Source organism: Girardinichthys multiradiatus, chromosome 9, assembly GCF_021462225.1.
Source record: "Girardinichthys multiradiatus isolate DD_20200921_A chromosome 9, DD_fGirMul_XY1, whole genome shotgun sequence".
In the NCBI taxonomy this organism is placed as follows: Eukaryota; Metazoa; Chordata; class Actinopteri; order Cyprinodontiformes; family Goodeidae; genus Girardinichthys; species Girardinichthys multiradiatus.
Window position 1 is genome coordinate 40849775 of NC_061802.1, and position 20865 is coordinate 40870639.

General features: G+C 39.8%; 2 protein-coding genes across 2 annotated transcripts in view; both read right to left on the reverse strand.

The window, feature by feature from the left end:
* Positions 1 to 227: 227 nt before the first annotated feature.
* gpr17 (G protein-coupled receptor 17) lies at positions 228 to 9521 on the reverse strand. The gene is made up of 2 exons (XM_047375333.1): positions 9244 to 9521; positions 228 to 2879 (listed from the first exon to the last, which is right to left on the reverse strand). Exon 2 carries the CDS (start codon positions 2868 to 2870, stop codon positions 1851 to 1853), a length of 1020 nt encoding a protein of 339 aa, XP_047231289.1. The 5' UTR covers positions 2871 to 2879; positions 9244 to 9521; the 3' UTR covers positions 228 to 1850.
* A 1136-nt stretch (positions 9522 to 10657) lies between these two features.
* Positions 10658 to 20865, reverse strand: part of LOC124874519 (unconventional myosin-VIIb) — a 33912-nt gene continuing 23704 nt past the window's right edge. Inside the window, exons 38-48 of the mRNA XM_047375907.1 lie at positions 20196 to 20349; positions 18585 to 18740; positions 17524 to 17629; positions 17286 to 17399; positions 16490 to 16577; positions 16296 to 16402; positions 14685 to 14870; positions 13355 to 13471; positions 13094 to 13177; positions 12882 to 13001; positions 10658 to 12791 (exon numbers count right to left, since the gene is read on the reverse strand). Of these exons, the coding sequence (XP_047231863.1) occupies positions 12699 to 12791; positions 12882 to 13001; positions 13094 to 13177; positions 13355 to 13471; positions 14685 to 14870; positions 16296 to 16402; positions 16490 to 16577; positions 17286 to 17399; positions 17524 to 17629; positions 18585 to 18740; positions 20196 to 20349 (1325 nt within the window). The 3' untranslated portion in view covers positions 10658 to 12698. The remainder of the gene's footprint in view (positions 12792 to 12881; positions 13002 to 13093; positions 13178 to 13354; positions 13472 to 14684; positions 14871 to 16295; positions 16403 to 16489; positions 16578 to 17285; positions 17400 to 17523; positions 17630 to 18584; positions 18741 to 20195; positions 20350 to 20865) is intronic.

Here is a 20865-nt window from a genome sequence, read left to right on the forward strand (position 1 = left end):
GGTCACATGACATGAAAACAGAACTGCACAGCGAGAAGTCACTGCACCTCCCCTGGAGGTTTCTGGCCCCGAACACACACTCTCAGAGACAAGCAGGACACAAAATCTGACTTTTACTTTTCACTGAACTCCACGTCTTAAGAGTTGAGCTCATACAGTCTCTCACACAGCAGCACCAAAAATGATGACATACAAATCTACAGGACAAAGAAAGACTGAGTCAGCCATTTTCATTTAGAGTTTTTATGAGTATAAAAAATCATGCAAGTTAAGAACAGAGATAAAGTGTCAAATTTGTCTCAAACAAATTACATGTACGCTGATATTTTCTTGTGTTGTGAAATATTGGAAAATGCTAAGCAAAAACCAAAGAATATACAAAATGTACAATAGTAATTTTTCATGTAAACCTACTGTAGATGTCTTGCAGTAGTTGCAACAACTCTCCACTCTCTGCATGTGGATACTTTAGAATAAGCAGTAAACTTAGATTTTAGCTACTCTAACTGCATCATCACTAGCTGGTGATAGAGTTGGCCAGAGGGATAATCAAACTTTGTGACTACTTAGGGGCTGGTACTGGCCTGGGGTCCCACAAGATAAATTCACACAGGGTAGGTTGACCAACCCTGCTTGCATAGATAGTAACAAACATTCTTATAATTTTAGTTACTTTAACAAAGTCATATTTTAATGCTACTTTCTTTGTTTCTGCTGTTAGTGTCTGAGCAAGACCTGTATTTTATAGATCAACAAGTTAACCCTTTCTTCCCCATGGTTGCTTGTAAGCAATGACTCTCCTGATGGTGTAATAACTGTGATGGGTTTGGCTGGAAGTGGTCCCCTGCATAAAATTCTGCTTAAGGCTTAATGCAACCATGAACTGGTTCTGATTGGTGGCACGTGATTACAAACAGTACACAACAAATACATTTAGATCATTATGGACTACAGACGTGGTTGAAACTCTAAATATTTGGTCACAAACTAAAATATTTTCACTTAAAAGTTTGGAAAAAATGTCAGAAACCTCAAAATTTTCACAGTTTGATCATGTTTTCCAGTTTGAATTAATGCTGTTTGGAAAGCTAAAAACACCTTAAACCAGACTGCTTAAAATAATAAGTGGTTGCTTCATTTTGCTTACTGGCAATAAACATTAAACATTGCGTATGTACACATTTGAACAAGCCTGGGAGACTCTTTTCAAGAGTTTTGACATTTAAAATCAGTAATCATCACAATCAACACATTTACTGTGAAGAACTAGCTGTCGAAGAGAGATTGTTATCAATGATGTTAGCTAATAACTTTGCTATTCCCCTCGTTTTCCAAATATGGAAAATAACACAACTAACAGAACTCAAAACAAAGAGACAGACAAGGTTATATTTACTCATAGAAAGTACAGCATCTTGTGATAGGTTTCTATGCAAAGCTGTGGAAAAAGCGGAAACTTTTACTCATTTTAAAAATAGGAGAAATGTCCTCGGTGTCCCGTTGTGTTTTGTCCTCCAGTCCCCCATCTCACTGACTTAGTTTAAGCCATAAATCCTCCCTAAATTTGACTGAAACAGACACTGGAATGACAGATGGTTAGACCCTTTATAAATTAACAACTCCCTTTTATTTGTCCCCCTTTTTAAACAAGTTGTTCTTTCCGTGTCCTTTCAATTAAACTTTGCTTTAAGGGGATAGTTTTGTGAAGGGTTTATTAGATCTGATGCAGAGTGAACACTGCATGTTGGACTTTAATTCAAGCTCCATTCATTCTTTCATTCAGGCTAAGGTACATGAAGGTCAGAACAAAGCTGTTTTAATTACAGTCTTCTTGGTCTTTTTCTTCTTCCTCAGAACTCAGACTTAGCACTCAGAGAGCTCTCATGTGTGCCCTTTAGGTCTCCACTGGTGGCCCCACTCATCCCCGCCTTATCTTCACAGAACAATCGCTTTAGGGTGCTGCGGAACTTCTCTGCCCCGAACAGGTAGACGAGCGGGTCCATGGCGCCGTTCAGGCAGGTGAGGGAGGAGGTGAGGCGATTGGCCATGCTCAGGGCTCTCCGTGTTTGGCAGGATACGTCTGGGTGGCCGTAACCAAGGATGAAGGTGGCTCTGCTCAAATGATAAGGCAGAAAGCAGACCACATAGATGAGCATGACAGCACCGATGGTACGCAGAGCCCTCAGCTTGAGGGCAGGCTCCAGCCTAGAGCCCCAATGCAGGCTGTGGATGATGAGGAAGTAGCAGGACAAGGTGGCAAGGAAAGGTGGCGTGAAGGCGACGGCCAGAGAGACCAGCGCCTTGCGGGAAGCCTTCTCTCGATACAGCTGCAAGCACACGGTTGTGTTGCCCACCTGTGCTGTCTGATGGGTGACCAGCAGGGGTGCCATTGAGACAGTCACCAAGACCCATAAAGAGAAGCTGATGATGTGAGCATAGCGACCTTGGCGAAGCTTCATTGACCTCACAGCGTGAACCACAGCCAGGTAGCGGTCCCCCGCCACACAAGCCAGGAAGTACAGGCTGGCATACATGTTGACATAAAACAAAAAGCCCACCACTCTGCAGGGAACCTCACCCAGTGGCCAGTGGCCCCCAGTGAAGTGGTAGATCGCTCTGAGAGGGAGGATGATCACGTAAGATAGGTCTGCTACAGCCAGATGAACCAAGAAAACATTAGCAGGAGAGAAAACTCCACGCTGATGAGAGAAAATCCAGAGGGCCAGACTATTACCACAGAGGGCCAGAACAAAGACCACAATGTAGAACCAGGCAAATAGCTGGTTCTCTGTTGTAGTCTCTACTGCTGCACAACTCTCTGATGACTGATTTGATAGCACTGATGGCTCTACAGTTGTAGCAGACTCCATTTTTAGTTTCTGAGGAGACAGAAAAGATTTCAATAAATTTCACACAAAACAAAGTGAGAACTGCAACATTTGTCTTTCTTTTTCAAATAAAGCAACACATAGATATTTGCAAATAAGATGACTGTAGACCTTTACGTGACTCGACCATGAATTTGGGTGAAGTAGAAAAAAAGGGTTATTCTTAGTATTCTAGGAGCAAACTAACTCAAAGGCAGGAAGCACTAATAGTTAAACTGTGTCCAATGACAGAGAGACAACAAGCTGGGAGTGTTTGTCTGCGCCAGACTCACAAGGTAACAATAGATGTTAGTGTCCCTGGTTAACGTGCCAGTGACCTCAGAGCATGTAATTGCTGCATTCCGACCATTAAACGTCCTCTACAAAGCCCAGGAAGTCAGCCCAGGTCATTAGCTCTTTACTTTTCGTTTTGCAGCTAAACTGGTTTGGCGTGCTGACTTCTAACAACTATTTATATGAGCTAGGAAAAAAGAAAGAATAGATTTTCTGCACAAGATAGCATTCTGCTACAATAAACTCTGTATAACACTCAGTGAAAAGTTCTAAGATAAAATGTGTCTTTTCTGGGCCGGGGGGGGTTTCTCTGCTGAAAACATCAAACTGAACCAACACTTGTATACCTGTGCCTGTATGTTAAAACCAGCTTATTAGCTTAGTCAGCTTAAAACAAACTGCCTGCAGCACTGCAGTGTTTTAGAGCTGACTAGCTCTGTGATTGGTCTCATAACATTTAACATTCAATTTCTAAATATTTCGTTTTCCATTTACCACATTACTCTTAAGAGATTTTAAAACAACAGGAAGTAAAAAGTTTTTATTTTTCTGTATTTCGTCCCTAAAAACAAGAAAAGAAAAAAATACTTTCCACTGGATGTTTGAATCCAAATAAAAATCCCAATTTTGAAAAATAATCAGGCAGGCAATTTTAAATCAGAATTCCAACATGGCTGCTGTATGTTTAAAACATGGTGCTAGCTCCAGTAATAAATTGATTCATTGCACTCCTGGTACTTTGTATCTCATTAAGGTACATACCTTTACAAGTTTTAATTGTAACCAGTTTATTTACTGTTTAAATTTAAATAATGCAGAAGCAATTTGTACCCAAACTGTGCCTCAGTATTTTCCCTTAATGTTCTCTCCTCATGATGCCATTGAGTTTGTGAAGTGCACCGGTTTCTTTAGCAGCAAAGCATCCCCAAAGCATGATTCTGCCACTACCATATTTCACAGCTGGAACGTTTCCCTCTTTTTTCTCAAAATGTTAAAAAGGCTGTTCTGACAAGACCTCAATTATAGTTTCATCAGACGACAAGACATGTCTCTAAAATGAAGCTCTTTGTTCTTGCAAACAGTTATCTGGCTTTTTATGCTGCACTATTGGCTTCTTCTTCACTGGCTGGCTTTCCAGTCCATGCTGGCACAGGACTCATGTCATTGTGGATAATGAGAATCTCTTACCAGCTTGAGCCAGAATCTTCACATAGTATTTTGTTATTGTTCTTGGGATGGGACACACATTTCCCACCAAAGCATGTTCTTCTCTGGGACCCACACCCTGTCTCCCTTCTCAACTGTACAGTGCCTGGACATTGTCATGATGTTTCCACTTAGATATTGTTGTTCAGAATCAGAATCTGGTTTATTCCCAGGTTTGTACAGACAAACAAGGAATCTGACTCCAGTACACTTTGCTCTCAGTGAGGATTACTTTTCTTTTTTTCTTTTTTTATATAAATAAATTGAAATAAAAAATATATTTTTAAATATACATATACACACAAGTGACTTTACAATAGAATATAATGTAAGATCAGTCCAAATATGCATGTTGTTGTTCTGGAACTCTGGCTGTCAAGTGTTCATTAGAGAAACAGCCTGGGGAAGAAACTGTCTCTGTGGCAGATGGTTTAGGCAGACAACGCTCTGTAGCGCCACCTGAAGGTAAAAGCCTAAACAGTTTGTGTGCAGGGTGTGTGGGGTCTGCAGAGACTTTATTTGAACTTTTCCTGACCCTAGACCTGTATAAGTCCTGGATAGAGGGAAGGTCGGCCCTGATGATCCTCTCTGCAGACTTGATTATTTGTTGCAGTCTGGACCTGTCCTGTTTTGTGAATGAACCAAACTACACTGAGATGGATGAAGACAGGACAGACTGAATGATGGCAGTGTAGAAGATGACCAGCAGCTTCTGTGGAAGGTTATACTTCTTGAGTTGCCTCAGGAAGTACAGTATCTGCTGGGCCTTCTTCTGAACACTGTCTATGTGTGAGAACCATCTCCGTTTCGAGAAAGGATGGTTCCTAGGAACTGGAAGTGGTCCACAGACAGTGTTGTTGAGGATGGTCAGGTGAGTGTGTGGGGGAAGTGTTCTCTGAAAGTCCACCATCATCTCTACAGCTGAGTGGGTTAAGTTCCAGGTGGTTCTGACCACACTGGTGTACCAGCCGATTCACCTCCTGCCTGTATGCAGAATTGTTGGATATTGTTTAAATAGATAAATATGCCACATTTGAGGGGTCTTGAAATTATACCCAAGGATGAAGCAGAATTCTGTAAATATTCTCCATTTTACTTTCCTTTAGTGTAGTATGTCTTGTTAGCAAACATCTCAGTGCTTGTAGTACTCATTTTTTGGCTGTTGGGACTTGTTGGCTTTACATTATAACTGATTCGCTTCATATTTACCTTGTAAATAGTGGATACCAAAATGTGTTGGATATAACTGAACCTTTAGTAATGAATGGATTGCTTGTTGAGTGGCGTGCACAAGGAAAATGTAGAAACAAAGTGTTTGACACATTTGCATGAAACCTTTGTTGGAATGTTTAAAAGGTTCCTCCATACAAAGGCTCACATGGGAGCAGTAAATATCCAGTGTTCACATAAAATAACATGTAACAGTTTAATTCAGTGAGAACTTTATGTTCACTTATCATTGGCATGAATGTCATATTGATGCTTTTAATGTTTTATTTAAATGTTTTTTTTCAGGGTGGAATCATTAAACACATCCACCGCTAGTAATATATAGATCAGTGGTGCCCAAACTTTTTGACACATGGGCCAAATTGGTCAGGTCAAAAGTACTCATGGGCCAAAATAATATATAATTAAATAAATAAAGAAAGACATCCAGTTTGTAAATTTGGGATCAACTGAAAAAGAAAACATAGAAACGTTTTTTGTCTGTTCTTACAATAAGAACAGACACTTTTTATTTGAAAACGCTTGTATTTAGACAAGTTTAATAAATTAGTTTAAAGCAGATGGCAGCAAAGTCACTGGACAGATGTGGTCCTATTTACCATGACAATAAAAATGGTAAAGTTATTTAAGGTCAGATACATTGTGTTGTACTTAACATGTTCAATTGTTAGACGATTTGAATCTCTTGGTAAGACTTTTGCTCTAATTAAAAATAAAAAGTCGCCATCTGCATCAGCCACCTGTGCCTGTGCCTGAAGGTCAGATTTGTATCTATCTTAATTTGGAGTCGGGAGCTGCACAAAATCAGTCAAGGTGGCGCAAGGTGGACCGCACTTTGGAAACCCCTGAAGTAGATTATTACAAAGGAAGTTGATGAAAAACCATAAATCGGATTACAATTAATTAGTGTTCTGAAAAATGCCTGGCTTTCAGTATAGAGCATTTCAGGATGCCAAATGTCAGTCTGTTTGATCCTTTCTAAACCAGTTTTGATGTGACTGAAAGGGTCTTCAACCTTGTAGAAGGTCCTATTCCCAAACCAGGACCTTCGAGCTTGCATGAGATTTGCTGCTGCCCACCTGCACAAACCAAACACCTTCTGGAGACACACCTTAAGCTTAGATTAATAAGATTGAGCTTTATTCACAATGACAAGAATAATGTTTGGGGAGTCAGGGGGAGGCTTTCAAATCTCAGAACACTTTGAAGCATGGCAGTGGTAGTGTCATGCTATATAGATTAGACTCTTTATGGATTAGAGCAAGAACTCCCAGCTTGTGCATTCCTTTAAGTTGTGTGTTGTATTTTTATTTCACTCTTAAAAACAGCGACACTGAGGCTGATGAGTGTGTGTAGATTCCTAACCAGAACAGCAGAGTGCTCAGACTGATGGAGCTCTAAGAGGCTGTCAGCTAATGACAATGGATGTCTCACAAGACATAAGCAGAGAATTAAACTGGATGGACAAACTAATCATTAATGTTTACAAGGTAGTAACGGATAGAAAAGATCAAATATGCAATTCATGAGTCTTTAAACAGATTCTAACTTTAAATCCAAATTTTTGCATAATGTCATCCAGAAAGAGGCGAAGATTTTGATTTAGGGTTAAAAGTCACCAAAACGTCTTCCAGCATTTTTTGTAGGATTGAACATTGTATTCTACTTTTTCAGCACACCTAAAAAAAACACCCACACACTCTGTTGTCCAAAGCTGGGCAAACTCCAACTGTCCACTCCTCTTCTCTTCTGTTGTTTTAGCTGGACACCAACTCATCTTGCATCAGTGGGTTACGTCGAGCAAAGCCTGACTTTAATCAGTCTAATGCAGGGCTTTCTCTTTGGCTTTTTTCTTTTGGTGTTTATGCAGCATCCAACAGCAATATTATTACATGTTTGACTCATGAACTTGTCATTCCACACATCCCATTGCCCCAGCTGAGATGCCGATATCTAACATGTCATGTGAACAGCTCACCAAACAACATAAATATAATTAAATAACACTGGACACGAAACAGGGGATTGGGGGCTTGTTTTATTGTATTAGTCAGACTGGGTTTAATCTCTGTTTCATCAGCTCACTTTTGGTCCATTAAGACCCAACCAGATGTAGCAGAGTGGCACTTTTGAGTAAGCGAAGTGAGACCAAGAACCAAGGACAAATCTTAGCCAAGGCTCAGACTCTGAGCTTTTCTTCCTCCTAAAGAAAAGGACTGCAGACCCGGTGGGGGATAACAATCCAGATGCGGAACAGTGGAGCAGAAAAGCCTCTGTACATGCATCTCCCTAAAGGAAAATCCTGAGCAGAACGAAACCTGAAGTTTGCTTTTCCCACAGAGATCTGCTTAAGCTTATCTTTGCAGACATTCTTAAAAGGAGAGTTGACCAAGCATTCTGGTCACACGTAATATGTGTAGTATGATTATGCATGTTACACAATCTGTATGTGTAATGTGAACTGCTTTATAGCAAAGTGGGAATCTAAAAAATACAGTTTTGTTTGAATATATGGCAGTCCAATATCACTCAGTCAAGATTTTTAGTAGAAATTATATGTCTGGATGACAAATGATGTTCTACTAGTTGTAGTAGAGTAATAGAAAGCCAACAGACCCAACATTGCTACTTGATCTGTGTAATTGCATCTTTCAATCAGTGTGATCATTCATTTTGTGTGTAAAGTGATGCAAAAATGATCAGCTGCTCACCATAAATAATCTCAAATGCTTTAAAACAGAAACCAAAACTAGAAAGATGAGGAAGAAGAATATGTGAAGTTAGGGTATTGACAAGAAGCCCTGTGCACATTGTTGGAAAAACAACAAGCAGAAGAGGTTTTAAGAGAAATGGTGCAACATTCACAAAGTGATGAAAGCTAATTTTTTCCTTTTGGGCAGACAGCTTGTTAAATTGGAGCTTGAGTACATTATAAAACATGGTGGATTAAGCATCATGATATGTGTATTGTTCTCATACTGTAGTGCCTAACAGGGATCATAATAAATGCAGAAGAGGTCATGCTGCAGAGAAAATGCCTTTGAATCGGTGTGTTTCAACAAGAGAATGACCCTAAAGTCACCAGCAAGCAAGCAGCATTTTCCAGACCAACAAGATTTATGTCATGAAGTAGCCAGCTGAATCCTCGGCCTTTAATCCAACAGAAACCTCGTAGGGTGACATAAACTATGCGCTGTCCACAGCAGAACCAAGAAATGCAGGGAACATCTTAGGCTGGAATACCTGCTCACAGATGTGAAGCAATTCTAGCTCTTCAATAATTGTAAACAGCAAATGTTTGAGTTTTAAAAGAAATGTGCAAATATGATGTTTTATTTTTGGAAGAGTCTATTATTCATTTTTTTTTCACAAAATTCAAAAATACATTTTTAGAATTTTTCTTCATCTTTTGCTTTCTATCAGAATGTGCAGGTCATAAAAGCTTTCAAATGGATTTAGAGCTTTTTTAAACATTCTGCTATTATTTTCAATCAAACTGTATGTTATAATCAGCCACATAATAAGAAAAGGCAATGAAATACTTTAGAAAAGTTACAGGCGTTTCAACTGACATATACTTCCTATACTCACATCTATTGTTTTCATGGAAATAGATCTGATAAAGGTAGATAGTGAGAAGACTTACCAGAGCTCCTTGGTGAAAGGGTTTAAATGCTGAGTGAGCAGCAATCAGTGCAGGAGCAGGGAGCTGTGTGTGGAGCAAAGTCAAGACGGGGACTTTATCTGCCGCCCTGTGGAAGAACTGATGGTCTGATACAAGGAATGCTGTCCTATAATGCCTCTCCTCTCCCTCAAGACGGCCCGGAGAACCAAACTATAGTTCTTTTTGTCTCTCAACAAATTTGATAACAGAAAGGGAGCCCCGATGGGAGCCTCTCGTTTGAACCCTGACCCCACCCTTTCTCTCTCCATCCCCTTCTGCTCTGAGAGCCACTTGTGCGCTCCACAATAGCTTGAGTCAGAGTAAGCGGCGCGTTTTAGCAGCAGGAAGAAGAATGGCATGCCTCAGTCCCCACGAGTTGTCGGGTATGACTCCATGGAAACCAAGGCTGGTTCTGCAGCAAGAGACTTAAACAGGGCCCCTCACCCCCCTCCAAACACTGATGGATAGAAGATTCGGAGTTGTTAATTGTGAGGTTTATTACTAAAGTCTTAGAGATTATCTTTTGTGGATGGTGTGTCAGATTGAAAAGAGGGCCCCTACTGTATGGGGCGGTGAGGACAAAAAAACAAGCACGGGAATGGGGGGTGGGGGGGTTGGTCGTTTGGAGGAAACAGAGACCCTTGTTGCTCCCTCACTTCCTGGGGGCATCTTGAATTGGAATGCCCAAAATAATCAGTCACATAGTCTTTGGACAGATGTGGAGAATGAACCGTCTGGCTGAGGGGGATAATATTTCTTTCATATAGGGACTCTACAGCTGTGTGCTGGAGACATGGGCCCTTATTCTTTTCTGTACTTGTGAAATGCAAATGCTATTCAGCAGACCTGAATAAAGCCACTATCTGCAGAGTACTGCAGAAAGGCTTTGACATCACTACCCTGTTAATCAGCTGTCTACTTCTAATTGGGATGGTTCCCCCACCTTTGTTAGGCCTGTCGACTTTGTTGTGCATTTGGTAAGCCTCCACTAAAAACATTTCTTTGTGGATGAGCTTATCAAGTACATCATTCTTCATGCTGCTGAAAGGGCTTTTGGCAAAAATGGAGCCTCTGATGGTTCGATAACACTGTAAAGAAATGTGATGCTTTTATTTTTCAGGACAGTCCCTCTACTGGTTTTAGCTGCTGACATTTCAGAAACATCCTAAACCAATACCTTGCAAAAGTATTCACACCCCTGGCACTTCTTTGTCAATATTTTGTCACAAGAATACTTTCTGCAAGATGCCGAGGTGCTAATATTTGTTCCAAAAAATGTAAAGGAAGCTGAGTTCTGTACAAACCATGGTTTCAATTTTGCTGTGTTTTATGAGAAATATTGTTTTGGCAAAGAAAAGCAGAATCATACCAATTGAAATTAACATTGCCAACAGACTGTCAGTGGGGAAAGAAGGTTTATTTGACAAATTTACCAAAGGAAGAAAAACACCTACAAAGAAAAAAAAACTGAAAAAACATTTTCTCTTGGGAATACCCATTCTAGGATTCACTACTCTAAATGATGTGTAAAGAAAGACAATTTGAAAGTCACCCCACAGAGTTTTTAATACCACAAGAAGTGTGGAGCAATATTTCAAACTGTGGGTCCCGTAATGTGTGTGTAGCACAGGAACACAAGCATGATCAGACATCAGCGTTTGAAGGAAGTGACACAAAACGTCAGCAAAGGAAGTGAGGAAGACTAAAAACCCACAAACAGAAAATATAAAGAGCCTGTGGTTCAGAATCTTTACAAAGATATTTTTCATCAGGAAGTAAATTCTGTCAGTTATGTAAGATATAAGTCTAATAAAATGGTTGATCAAATATACCCAAACTGTCCACACAAATATAATGCATTAATGTGCACGTCTTTACTGGAAGCACTGACAACAATGCTAAAAACCATCCAATGCTCATCAAAACAACACAATTTAAAGGTTTTTCAAGCAGAGAATCTCTTCATGTCCATGTATGGCATCCATACAGTTATTCACAGATTCCCTCAAACATTGGGAAATGAAATGGAATACAGACTAGCTGTGGAGCTGGCGCTCTACAGGCTAAGATACAACAGAACATTCACAGCACAAATCAGAGCCCTGCAGTCTATTAGCCGGGCAGAAGAAACAAATAAAGCAACAGTAGAAAGACTGAGTTGCGGGGATGTGACATTTTGCATGTTGTGCTGGTAATTGCTAATATTAGACAACACTTTCTCCAGGTGATCAGCTCTAAAAGGTTAGTGTTAACCTGCATCCTTGATGGGACTGATTCCAAACATCTGATGCTTTTAAAAAGTTGACTGAGTGGATGAATTTGGACGATCACTGTTGTGGAGTTTTGTGTAAGAAATGTCAAGAAATGCTGTTAAAAGGGTCTTAAAACATATAATTCCATTTTTATGTTTTAGTTCTGTTACTACTAGCAAGTCATGCAGCCATGATCTTTTTTGATCTAAGAATTGAAATGTTTTTTAACCTTTACAATGACGTTGATGGTAAAAGCATGACCACTCCAGCTTCCTTTCCATCATATGACCTGTTCTGCAGCTTTGCTCAGATCAGATGGTTCATATATCCTCAGTTGCCAACTAGAGCAGCATAGAGATTATCTGAAACATTAGTCATTCAAAATTAGAACATTTAATGCAAATCACTATGTTTAAAAAGCAGAAAAACACTCCATATCAGTTCCCTCTGCACAAGAATATCTGGAACAGCAGTGAAATATGTTGCAGGCCACATTGTCAAGTCATATCCACACAGAGGATGCTAACATTAGCGTAGCACTAAAACTTAAAGTTGTAGCTATATCTGTTTTGAAGGTCAGATTAAATTTCTTTAGAAACAAGTGATAAAGCTAAGCATGTTCCAGCTGCTGCGCTGTCAAAACATTATAATAGCTTATTTAACCAAGTTAACTGAGCAGGATTTTGAATGTATGCTGCAAAAACTCTTTGTGGGGATAAAATATCTATGTCTGTAAGTAAAGTCGGAAAGGAAACACTGCAGACCATCATTGGTGAGTTAGTGACAAATAACACAATCCCAGTACTGATGCAAACCATGTGATACTGATGAAATGTAGTGCAGCATTTTACTCCATCTAGTCTACATAGGATCGATATTAATGAAGTATCAGACTGGGTATCAGCCAATGTCTAATCCTAAGTTATTTGGGTCAGTATCAGGACAGAAAACAATCCTGAGCAAGACATCACAATGTTTCTGTTCTAAAAAGTAATGCTGGAAAGGAACCAGTGTTTTTCATCATCAGGTTTGTAAAACAACCAGACCCTTGCTTTAAATCAAAATTGAGAAACACTTATTTTCATGCAATAAATCTGTGGCTTTTTTTTTTTTTTACCAAATTATGTTAAAAACTGAGGATAAGAACCCTGGAGCTGCAAGGAGAAGCTGGGTTGACTCTGATGTTTACATGTTGTAGCGCTGGCCCCTGGTCTGCATTGTTCTCTCTCTGAGATACATGTTCACGTAGGATGTTATCAGATCATCCATCTTGTAGCCCTTTTAAAGAAAAGAAAATATAGCCAATTAATTATTGTAAAGAATATGCCTCACAGTTAGAGAACTCACCACTTCATTTAAAAAACTTACCAGCGACGTTTCACAAAGGAATTTGTTACCCTTCACTAAGCTGCCCACGGTCATGTGAAAGTAGGTGCTACCACTGCACCAATTAGCAATTTTGTTGTATGGGTGATTTGCCAGAACAGCCTTGTAAGACAAAAACAAATGTCAGTATTGGACGTTAAGAGAATAACACTGACTTAACATATTTCTAATTACAAATGTTGTCCTTTTTTAACCTTTGTTTTTGGGTGCATGATTGTGAGTCCAGTCTTGCTGATGGCGATTCGCACAATATCTGGAAAATCTGGCTCTGAGGTTTGCTAAAAAAACGGAGATAAGACAGAAATATCAGCCTGAACTTTTCTTCATGGCTTTCATGACTGCTTGCTCTCTGGTGCAAGAGTGGATGCAGAAGATTGAAAGGGGGCGTGTGCAAACCACCGACCATGCAACCCATGTAAGTAGGTGACAGATATCAGTGCAACTGCAGAACCCACCTTCACTTCAAAGAAAGCACAGCCGAATGTCGGCCAGCGGCAAACGGCTTTCAGAAATGCAATTTTTGCTTCTTCAACAGTCATGTCGGCTTGTTTGTTAAAGAAGGCGACGATATTCTGAAAATAAAAAAAGAATACAAACATGTTGTTGTGAGTGAAACAGCAAAGTTAAAAATAAAGACACTGCCCTGCTTCTAATGAGGTTAATGAGTTTCTCCCCCTCAGCCTTCAGGGTGAGTTCTCACCCTGGGTAGGGTTGTCGATGGTTCTCCTCCTCCATAATGGTGATATTGTTTATATATCATAGGCACAGCAAAGTCTCATTATATTCCATGGTTTCCCATCATAAAGACATGTCATGATGAGCCAAAATTTAACACAAAGTCCCCTTTACAATCCACTCCTTACCCACAGGGAGACATGTTTCTTTTTCAAAAACATCCGCCCACAACTACAGATAAACTGACATTTCAAGCACCCTTTACTGGACAGTTGTTAAATTCACAACTAAAGTAGTTCTCCAAGCAATGTATTATTTCTGTATATTTAAAAACTGACTGTATAGCAGTTTTAGAACAAATCTACACATCTTTTTGAAGCGATACTAGGTATCATAGACTTGTTTTTACCCCCACTAATCCGACAGAGTCTCAGGACAGCATTGTTAACTTTCTATTAGGTGATATCAGTATTTGACCTTTTGACATTTTATAACACTACAACCACAAGTTTCAGTGTATTTCATTTGGATCTTATGTAATAGACCAACACAAAGTAGTGCATAATTGTAAAGTAGAATGAAAAGCAGGAACGTGTGGCATGAATTTATATTCAACCCCCCTGATTCAATACTTTGTAAAATTTCTGGTCCACTCTTCTTTGCTAAACAGCTGAAGCTTGGTCAGATTGGATGCAGAGCATCTGTGAACAACAGTTTTCAAGTCTTATCCCAGATTGTCAACTGCTTTTAAGTCTGGACTTTGACTGGGTCATTTTGACACATATATGCTTGGATCTAAACCACTTAATTAGCTCTGTCTGTATGTTATGCGCTGGTGTCCTGCTTGTGTTCGTCTGTCTAATGAAATCCCAATAAAATTCTTGGAAGCTATAATACTGTTGATCAAGATAACACAAATAACGGGATCAGCAAACATTTTCTTTGGTGCCCCATAAGGTTTCTAGTTTTGCATCGAAAATGACAACAAAAGAGCAGAAGAGAACAAGAAGGCTAGATATACCTCTCTGCCAATCTCTGAACTCCTTCCTAATCGATTAAAAAACACAAACCACAGAACTCCTGCCAGCCCTGTCCTCTGAGAATTTGTACCTTTTTCCACTCATTTTCAGACATGGCCTTCAGCTGGTCGCCAGGAACGAGCTCCTTCAGCACCTTGGGAATCATGGCAATCTGGTTTTTGTCACCGCTGACCTTTACCCTGAAGAGCAGAGCGGCAATGTTGACCATTTCCTCCTTGGTACAAACGTGATAGCCTCTCAGGTACTTTGGTAACTCCTGGGAAACAGAGAGGCATCGGAGATTTTTTATATAGCCCGTCCGAAGTTTATATGCAGTCATCATAAGCGTGAATGTTGTCCTTATTTTGGAATGATGAAACAACAACTAGGTGCAGATTTTATTGGGGATTTTCACTTATCCACACTGGGTCAAACTTATACATACACTAAGTAATGTAAATTAGAGAGAACCCACACAGTTTTTGCAATAATTAACAAGATCCTGGCATAATTCTGGTTGAATGTTTGCCAATTTCTCTTGGTAGAAGGGGCACAAACACAATTTTCAAGCATAGTCCATGCATGGTTTGGGTCGGGGTTATTCCAAAGTAATGATCTTTTCTCTTGCTAAGAATATTTCAGAGCATGTAGTAGACCTTGAGCACTCCGCTTCCAGCTAGTGATACCTCTTGAAAACTCTCCTTGCAAACAAGTTGCCAAACAGGTTTAAAAGAATACACAGTTCTGTCCTGGCCTCGGGTTGATTATGTCTTTTGGAGTAGATATGTCAAAACGCTCTGTGCTGATGAGAGTTGAGTCAGTGATGAAAGGAAAAAGAGAGCAAGGAGAGGAGAAACAGAAGGATGAACAGACCAGCTGACACACAGAACCAATAAGCCGTGCCCAATAAGGTCAACACAAAGGTTTACCCTACTTTTTTTGATTGATTTGTTTTTTTTACTGCAACATTCTTTAATCTTTCAGCTAAATACTTTCTTTATTGCAAATGATTTGGTTCTGAAGTCCAAAGAGAGGAACGGCTGCCAATCCATCAGCCCTCCCAACCTTCAGACTAATGTTCTCAAGGTGGACAAAACATCTATGAGCAGAGATTCCAGATCTTTCCTGCTGAAAGAGCTGGTGGACCCTGGAGCAGGAGCCCAAGCTGGTTCCAAAAAAAGTAAACAGGGTCTGACCCACCTGGAGGTACTCCCTCCAGGTATTATGAAAAATCAAAAGTATGTACAGAAACCATATGTTTACCCTTCCAGAGAGAGAGAGACCTTTTGATAAAGTAAAATCTTTGTTCATCTAATACAGCTAACTACATACAAACTTTAGAGAGACATCCTCATATCCATTCTGGAAAAAGAACAGGTCAGATAATAAGGTAAAAAGGCTAAAAAACATGAAACAGTTGCCCATGATGATAGATGTAAACTCCTACCCAGCGCTGGAGCTGCAGAAGTTTTTTCAAATTTGGGGCAAGGTGTGACCTTTGAACTGACTTCCTGAGTTGGTAGATAAATGGCTTCCAATGGTCTGTTTGTTAGTAATAACTACTGATCAGAGTGACAACTGATGCCCTCATTTGTGTGCCAAGCTTGTTTATATTCAAAGCAGAACAGGATAGAAGGTTTATAGTAGGTGTAAAAAGAACTATAATGAGGCTGGGAAATTCAAGCTGCTCATTCAAATGTACCTGAGGGTAATGGAAGATAAGATCAGCCTTTGCGTCCCTGCCAGGGATTACATTGAACCACAACTTCCTCATGAAGAACACATGGTAGACTATGTTGACTGGTCCACCTGCAGCATCCAGACATAGAAAGGGGATTTTAAGGACACATATAGACAACTATGAAATGTTCCGCTCTCTACATGTTGGGCTGTTACCCTCTTTAATTCGTTTGGCTTGCTTCGACCAGTCAGTGATTTGTCTCAGGCTGTCAAAGAAGTAGTCTGTGTCATTCAAACTGAGAACCTGAGATGAAATAGAGATGGTTAAGCCTTTGTTTTAGCGCATCAGAAAATTTCAAGGTGCATTACAAAAATCTGAAAATCTTCAAACATTATTCTCCAGATGTAAGGCCTATGCATACTCTGCAAGAAGGAGAAAGTAGTTCTCCCACCAAGGTTTAAAAGAACAAAATGTCATCATTCTGCAGCTTTGTTCTAGACATATTCTGGGCTGTGGTGTCTACAAAATACTGTGTAATTGGTTAGAACGTTAAATTGGGTGTGGTTACTACACTAACTAATTTCTGCAGTCTGCAGGGGGCATCTTTGAAGAGCATGTCTATGGCCTTTACTGTCACCCTTTGTAAAGATGTATAAAACAACTGTAGAATAAATCCATCTTTCCTGAAGCAGCATGATTTCACAATGAAAACATTTAGAAAAGAACCTTTAATTTGAGTGAATTTATTCAGTGAGAAAAAAAGTCCTACTATCGGAAGTAATTGTTTTTAGCTAAATCATCCGTGGCCCAATTACTGGTAGCCCTAACATATTCCCATAGAAAACACATAACTGAAGAGTTTTATATTTGAAACTTTACTTTAAGATAACTGCAGCACAGAGGGGCACCTTCAAATCTCTGTTACAGCCCTTTAGTTTAAGGTTTTTGTGCACATATTTACCAGGAGGTAACTATAAATGATCATAAAAGGTTTGAAAATGACAGATGAACCTTGTCGTGTGTTTTCACAAAGATGCTGAAGCCATCAGCTGAAGCCAGTTTGAGGTTTTTGGAAATGTTCTGGATGAGATCCCTGATCCTGGTGCTGGTTGCCACCTCAAATATCTGGACAAGGAGGAGAACATGGCCACAATCAGTTACAGAAGTGGAATTTAACATCATGCTTTCTTAAGGCTGATTATTTTTCTTTCCTCTATCTGTAGTAGGAAATACGTTCCACAGTGCGTACCTCATCTGTGTCGTTGGGGAAGTAGATTTTGTGAAAGATCTGGGTGCTGTTCTGTTGGATGGCATCCACCTCCACCTGGTGTGGTGGGAGCTTCCTGGGATCAGTCCTTTAACCAAAAAGCAAAAGCTTAAACAAAAGCTAATTTTCTATCCTTTTTGCACTGTTATTTGAGCTAATCTGATGGTTTCACTAATATGCCTTTTATAGATATCAGGGTGAACTTCCTGCCTGCCCGTACGAAGTAAAATGAGATAAAAGCTAAATTTAAGATCTAAAATTTAAGAAACAAAATGCTAACAGCCAGCAGACACAGAAAAAAGTAACAGTTGGCAAATTCTAGACTGCAAGTCCAACATGCAATGAATTTAGAAGGTTCCTGCTAACTTCATATGTTCTGGGTGTGACCACAATGTCTCTTGTTATCACTCCATCACTGTCATATGCAGAACTCAGCCTTAGCTGAAGAAGATAAAAGGCACATTCTCCTTTATTTAAAGATAACATATCAAAATGATTAGTTTTTCAGTAGCATTATTAGTCACCACCAAAGTATGGATGAAACTGTGTTTACTTTGCTTCATTTGAGTGTTTTTTTTAATCCAGTACATGATGTTGTTGCCTCTTTGTAATTTCTGCTAACTGGCAAAGAGCTTTATTGGAACAATTCATCCCTTAGGGTCTGGTTTCTTCATAAAGATGCTGACTGTAAATATGCGATATTTATAGAAGGGGCAATGCAAAATGCTCAGTGTGGTTGTTCACCCTACTGTGAAGGTGATGCAAGGCATTTGCATTCAACACTCTGTTGGTAATGTGTTCATTGTTGCAACAAGTTCTGCCTGACGCTGCACACCTCGTACTCTAATAAGATGGCGGGTACCTTATTTTAGCCTTTTAAGATGAAACATGAGACATCATAGCTAGACATTTTTTTCTCTGTCTCATTACAGCAGATTATTTTGTGATAGCAGCTGAGAAGAGAGATGGAAGCTCCATGATCAACAGTTATCCTGAAAGCTCATGATATTTTCTGTGTTGGTGGCATGGTGGGCTGGACGAACCTTAGTGAGCTCTGCAGCCGCTGCAGACAGTCGGAGGCCAGGGGCTCTCGGCGGCGAGACTCCAGAAATTTCTGAGCGTGCCTCAGAAGGGACTGGCTGGGTGGAAAAAGGCCACAGCAGAGCCACAGCAGCTGCCAGCCCTGCTCTATACTGAACCTGCAGGGACAGAGGGGTCGTTCAAAGTGACTATCGATTCGTTTCATGTTTCATGTTGCAGCAAAGCAACGAGACACACAGTTTTCAACAAAAGTATTTATACACCTTGAACCTTTCCATATTGTGTCACAAAACACTCACAAATTTCAAGGATTGTAGGCAGTAGAGCAACACAAAGTAGTGCATATTTGTAAGGTGGAAGGGGAACAAGGCAAGGTTTTATAATGTTTTGGCAAATAAAAAAATCATATGTAGTTGGCCTCCTACTGATAATTTCTTTGTAGAACAACCACATGCATTTCTTTAGGAGGTACAGCATATCTCTAACAGCTTTGCACATAGGGACATTTCCCCCCTATTCTTCATTGCAAAATAGCTGAAATTACCTCCTCAGTATGCCATCAAGTTCTGCAAAGGCCTAACAATGAACCGGGGGAACCTCTAAAACGTGCAGGAGACCAGCTGCAGAGTTGGACACTGGTTTAGATTTATTGCTTTAGTCTATTGCAAGCTCTAACAGGGTTTCTATAGGACTGTCCTATGTTTAGCTTCATCCATCTTCCCACAGCTTCCCTGTTATTGCTGAAGAAAAGCATCCTCACAGCATGATGCTGCCACCACCATGCGGATGGTGAGTTCAGGGTAACGTGTGGTTTTCTATCATGCTTAGTATTTGGCCAAAAGTTGTTTTTTCTAACCACAGCAGCTTCACAACATGTTTGCTGTGTCCCCTTCAGGGACATTGGCAAACCTTAACATATTAAGTATAACTTTAACATTTTAGCATCTTTAAAAAATGTTTTCTTGTCACGCCATGAAGGCCCCATTTGTGGAGTGCACGACAAATCCTTGTCTCACCTCAGCTGTGGCTTTTTGAAGCTTCTTCAGACCTACCATGGGCCTCTTGGTTGCTTTTCTGCATAATGTTTATATTCCAACAATGGATAGAACAGAGCTCTGTGAGATGGTTTCATGACCTGACTCTGCTTTACACTTCTCAACAACTTTCTCTCTAACCTGTCTGCTGTGTTCCTTGGTCATTATGCTCTTTTATTCACTATTGTTCTCAAACTTACCTCTGAGGTCAGAAACAGAACAACTAAATTCATACTGAGATTAAATTAAACTAGAATAAACTGTTTACTAATAAGGTGAATACTGAAGGCAATCTGGATTTATTTAGGGGTATCAGAGTAAAGGGGGACTGAAAACAAATCAACACCACACTTTTCAGATCTTCATTTCCAAAAAAAAAACATGCACTACTTTGTTTTTGGTTTCTCACATAAAATCACAGACAAAAACAGAAGTTTGTGTTTGCAAGTAAAATCTTTTAGTTGAAAAACATGTTAATTGATAACAAAAACTGGCAGGAGAGTGTGGATGTTTGAATGTAGTTTGAAAGGCAAATCAGAGTGTTTGAGCTACTAACAAGAGAGCCAGAAAAACAGGTACCTGTTGTTATTGCTGGTCATCTGCTTCATGATCTGGCAGTAGATCTCATCCCTGAGTGCTTCATGTTTAGCGGGAGGGCTGAAGATCTGGTCAGTGAGCTCGAGAGGACTCTGCACCTGCCTGGTGGGGTAATCTCCCATATACTTTAGGATTGGTAAGCAGGGGTCAAGGAGAAAAATAATGAGAAGCATCATGATTTTAAGATCTTAAAACGATTGGAAGACCACACAGGTGAGGTAGAGCGTTCATTTGATGCTTCAGGCTGTTTTCCACCAGTAAATGCAAAACAGATGAGTCAAAGGCTGATATCTGATAAATGATGATTTGTTAAGCCTTCAGGGAGAACTGATAAGTTCCACTATGGCCAAGAACAAAGACAAACGGAGTAAATACAATATGAATGTTTTTTTTTTTAACAATGAATTAATTTAAGAGAAAAAAATTATCCCACACCATGTCCAGTCCCAATTTCTTTTCTTACATAATATGCCTCCTTTGGGATCGAGTCTTAGGAATTATGGTATATCTTTTCACTGTTTGGCAGATGATCTGAAAATGTATCTCCTGTTGAGAGCAATAGGAAGCCAGTCTGTATAGAAACTGGATAACTGGTTACATGACATTAAAACCTGGATGGAGATAAACTTCTTACATTTGAATGGAAATAAGA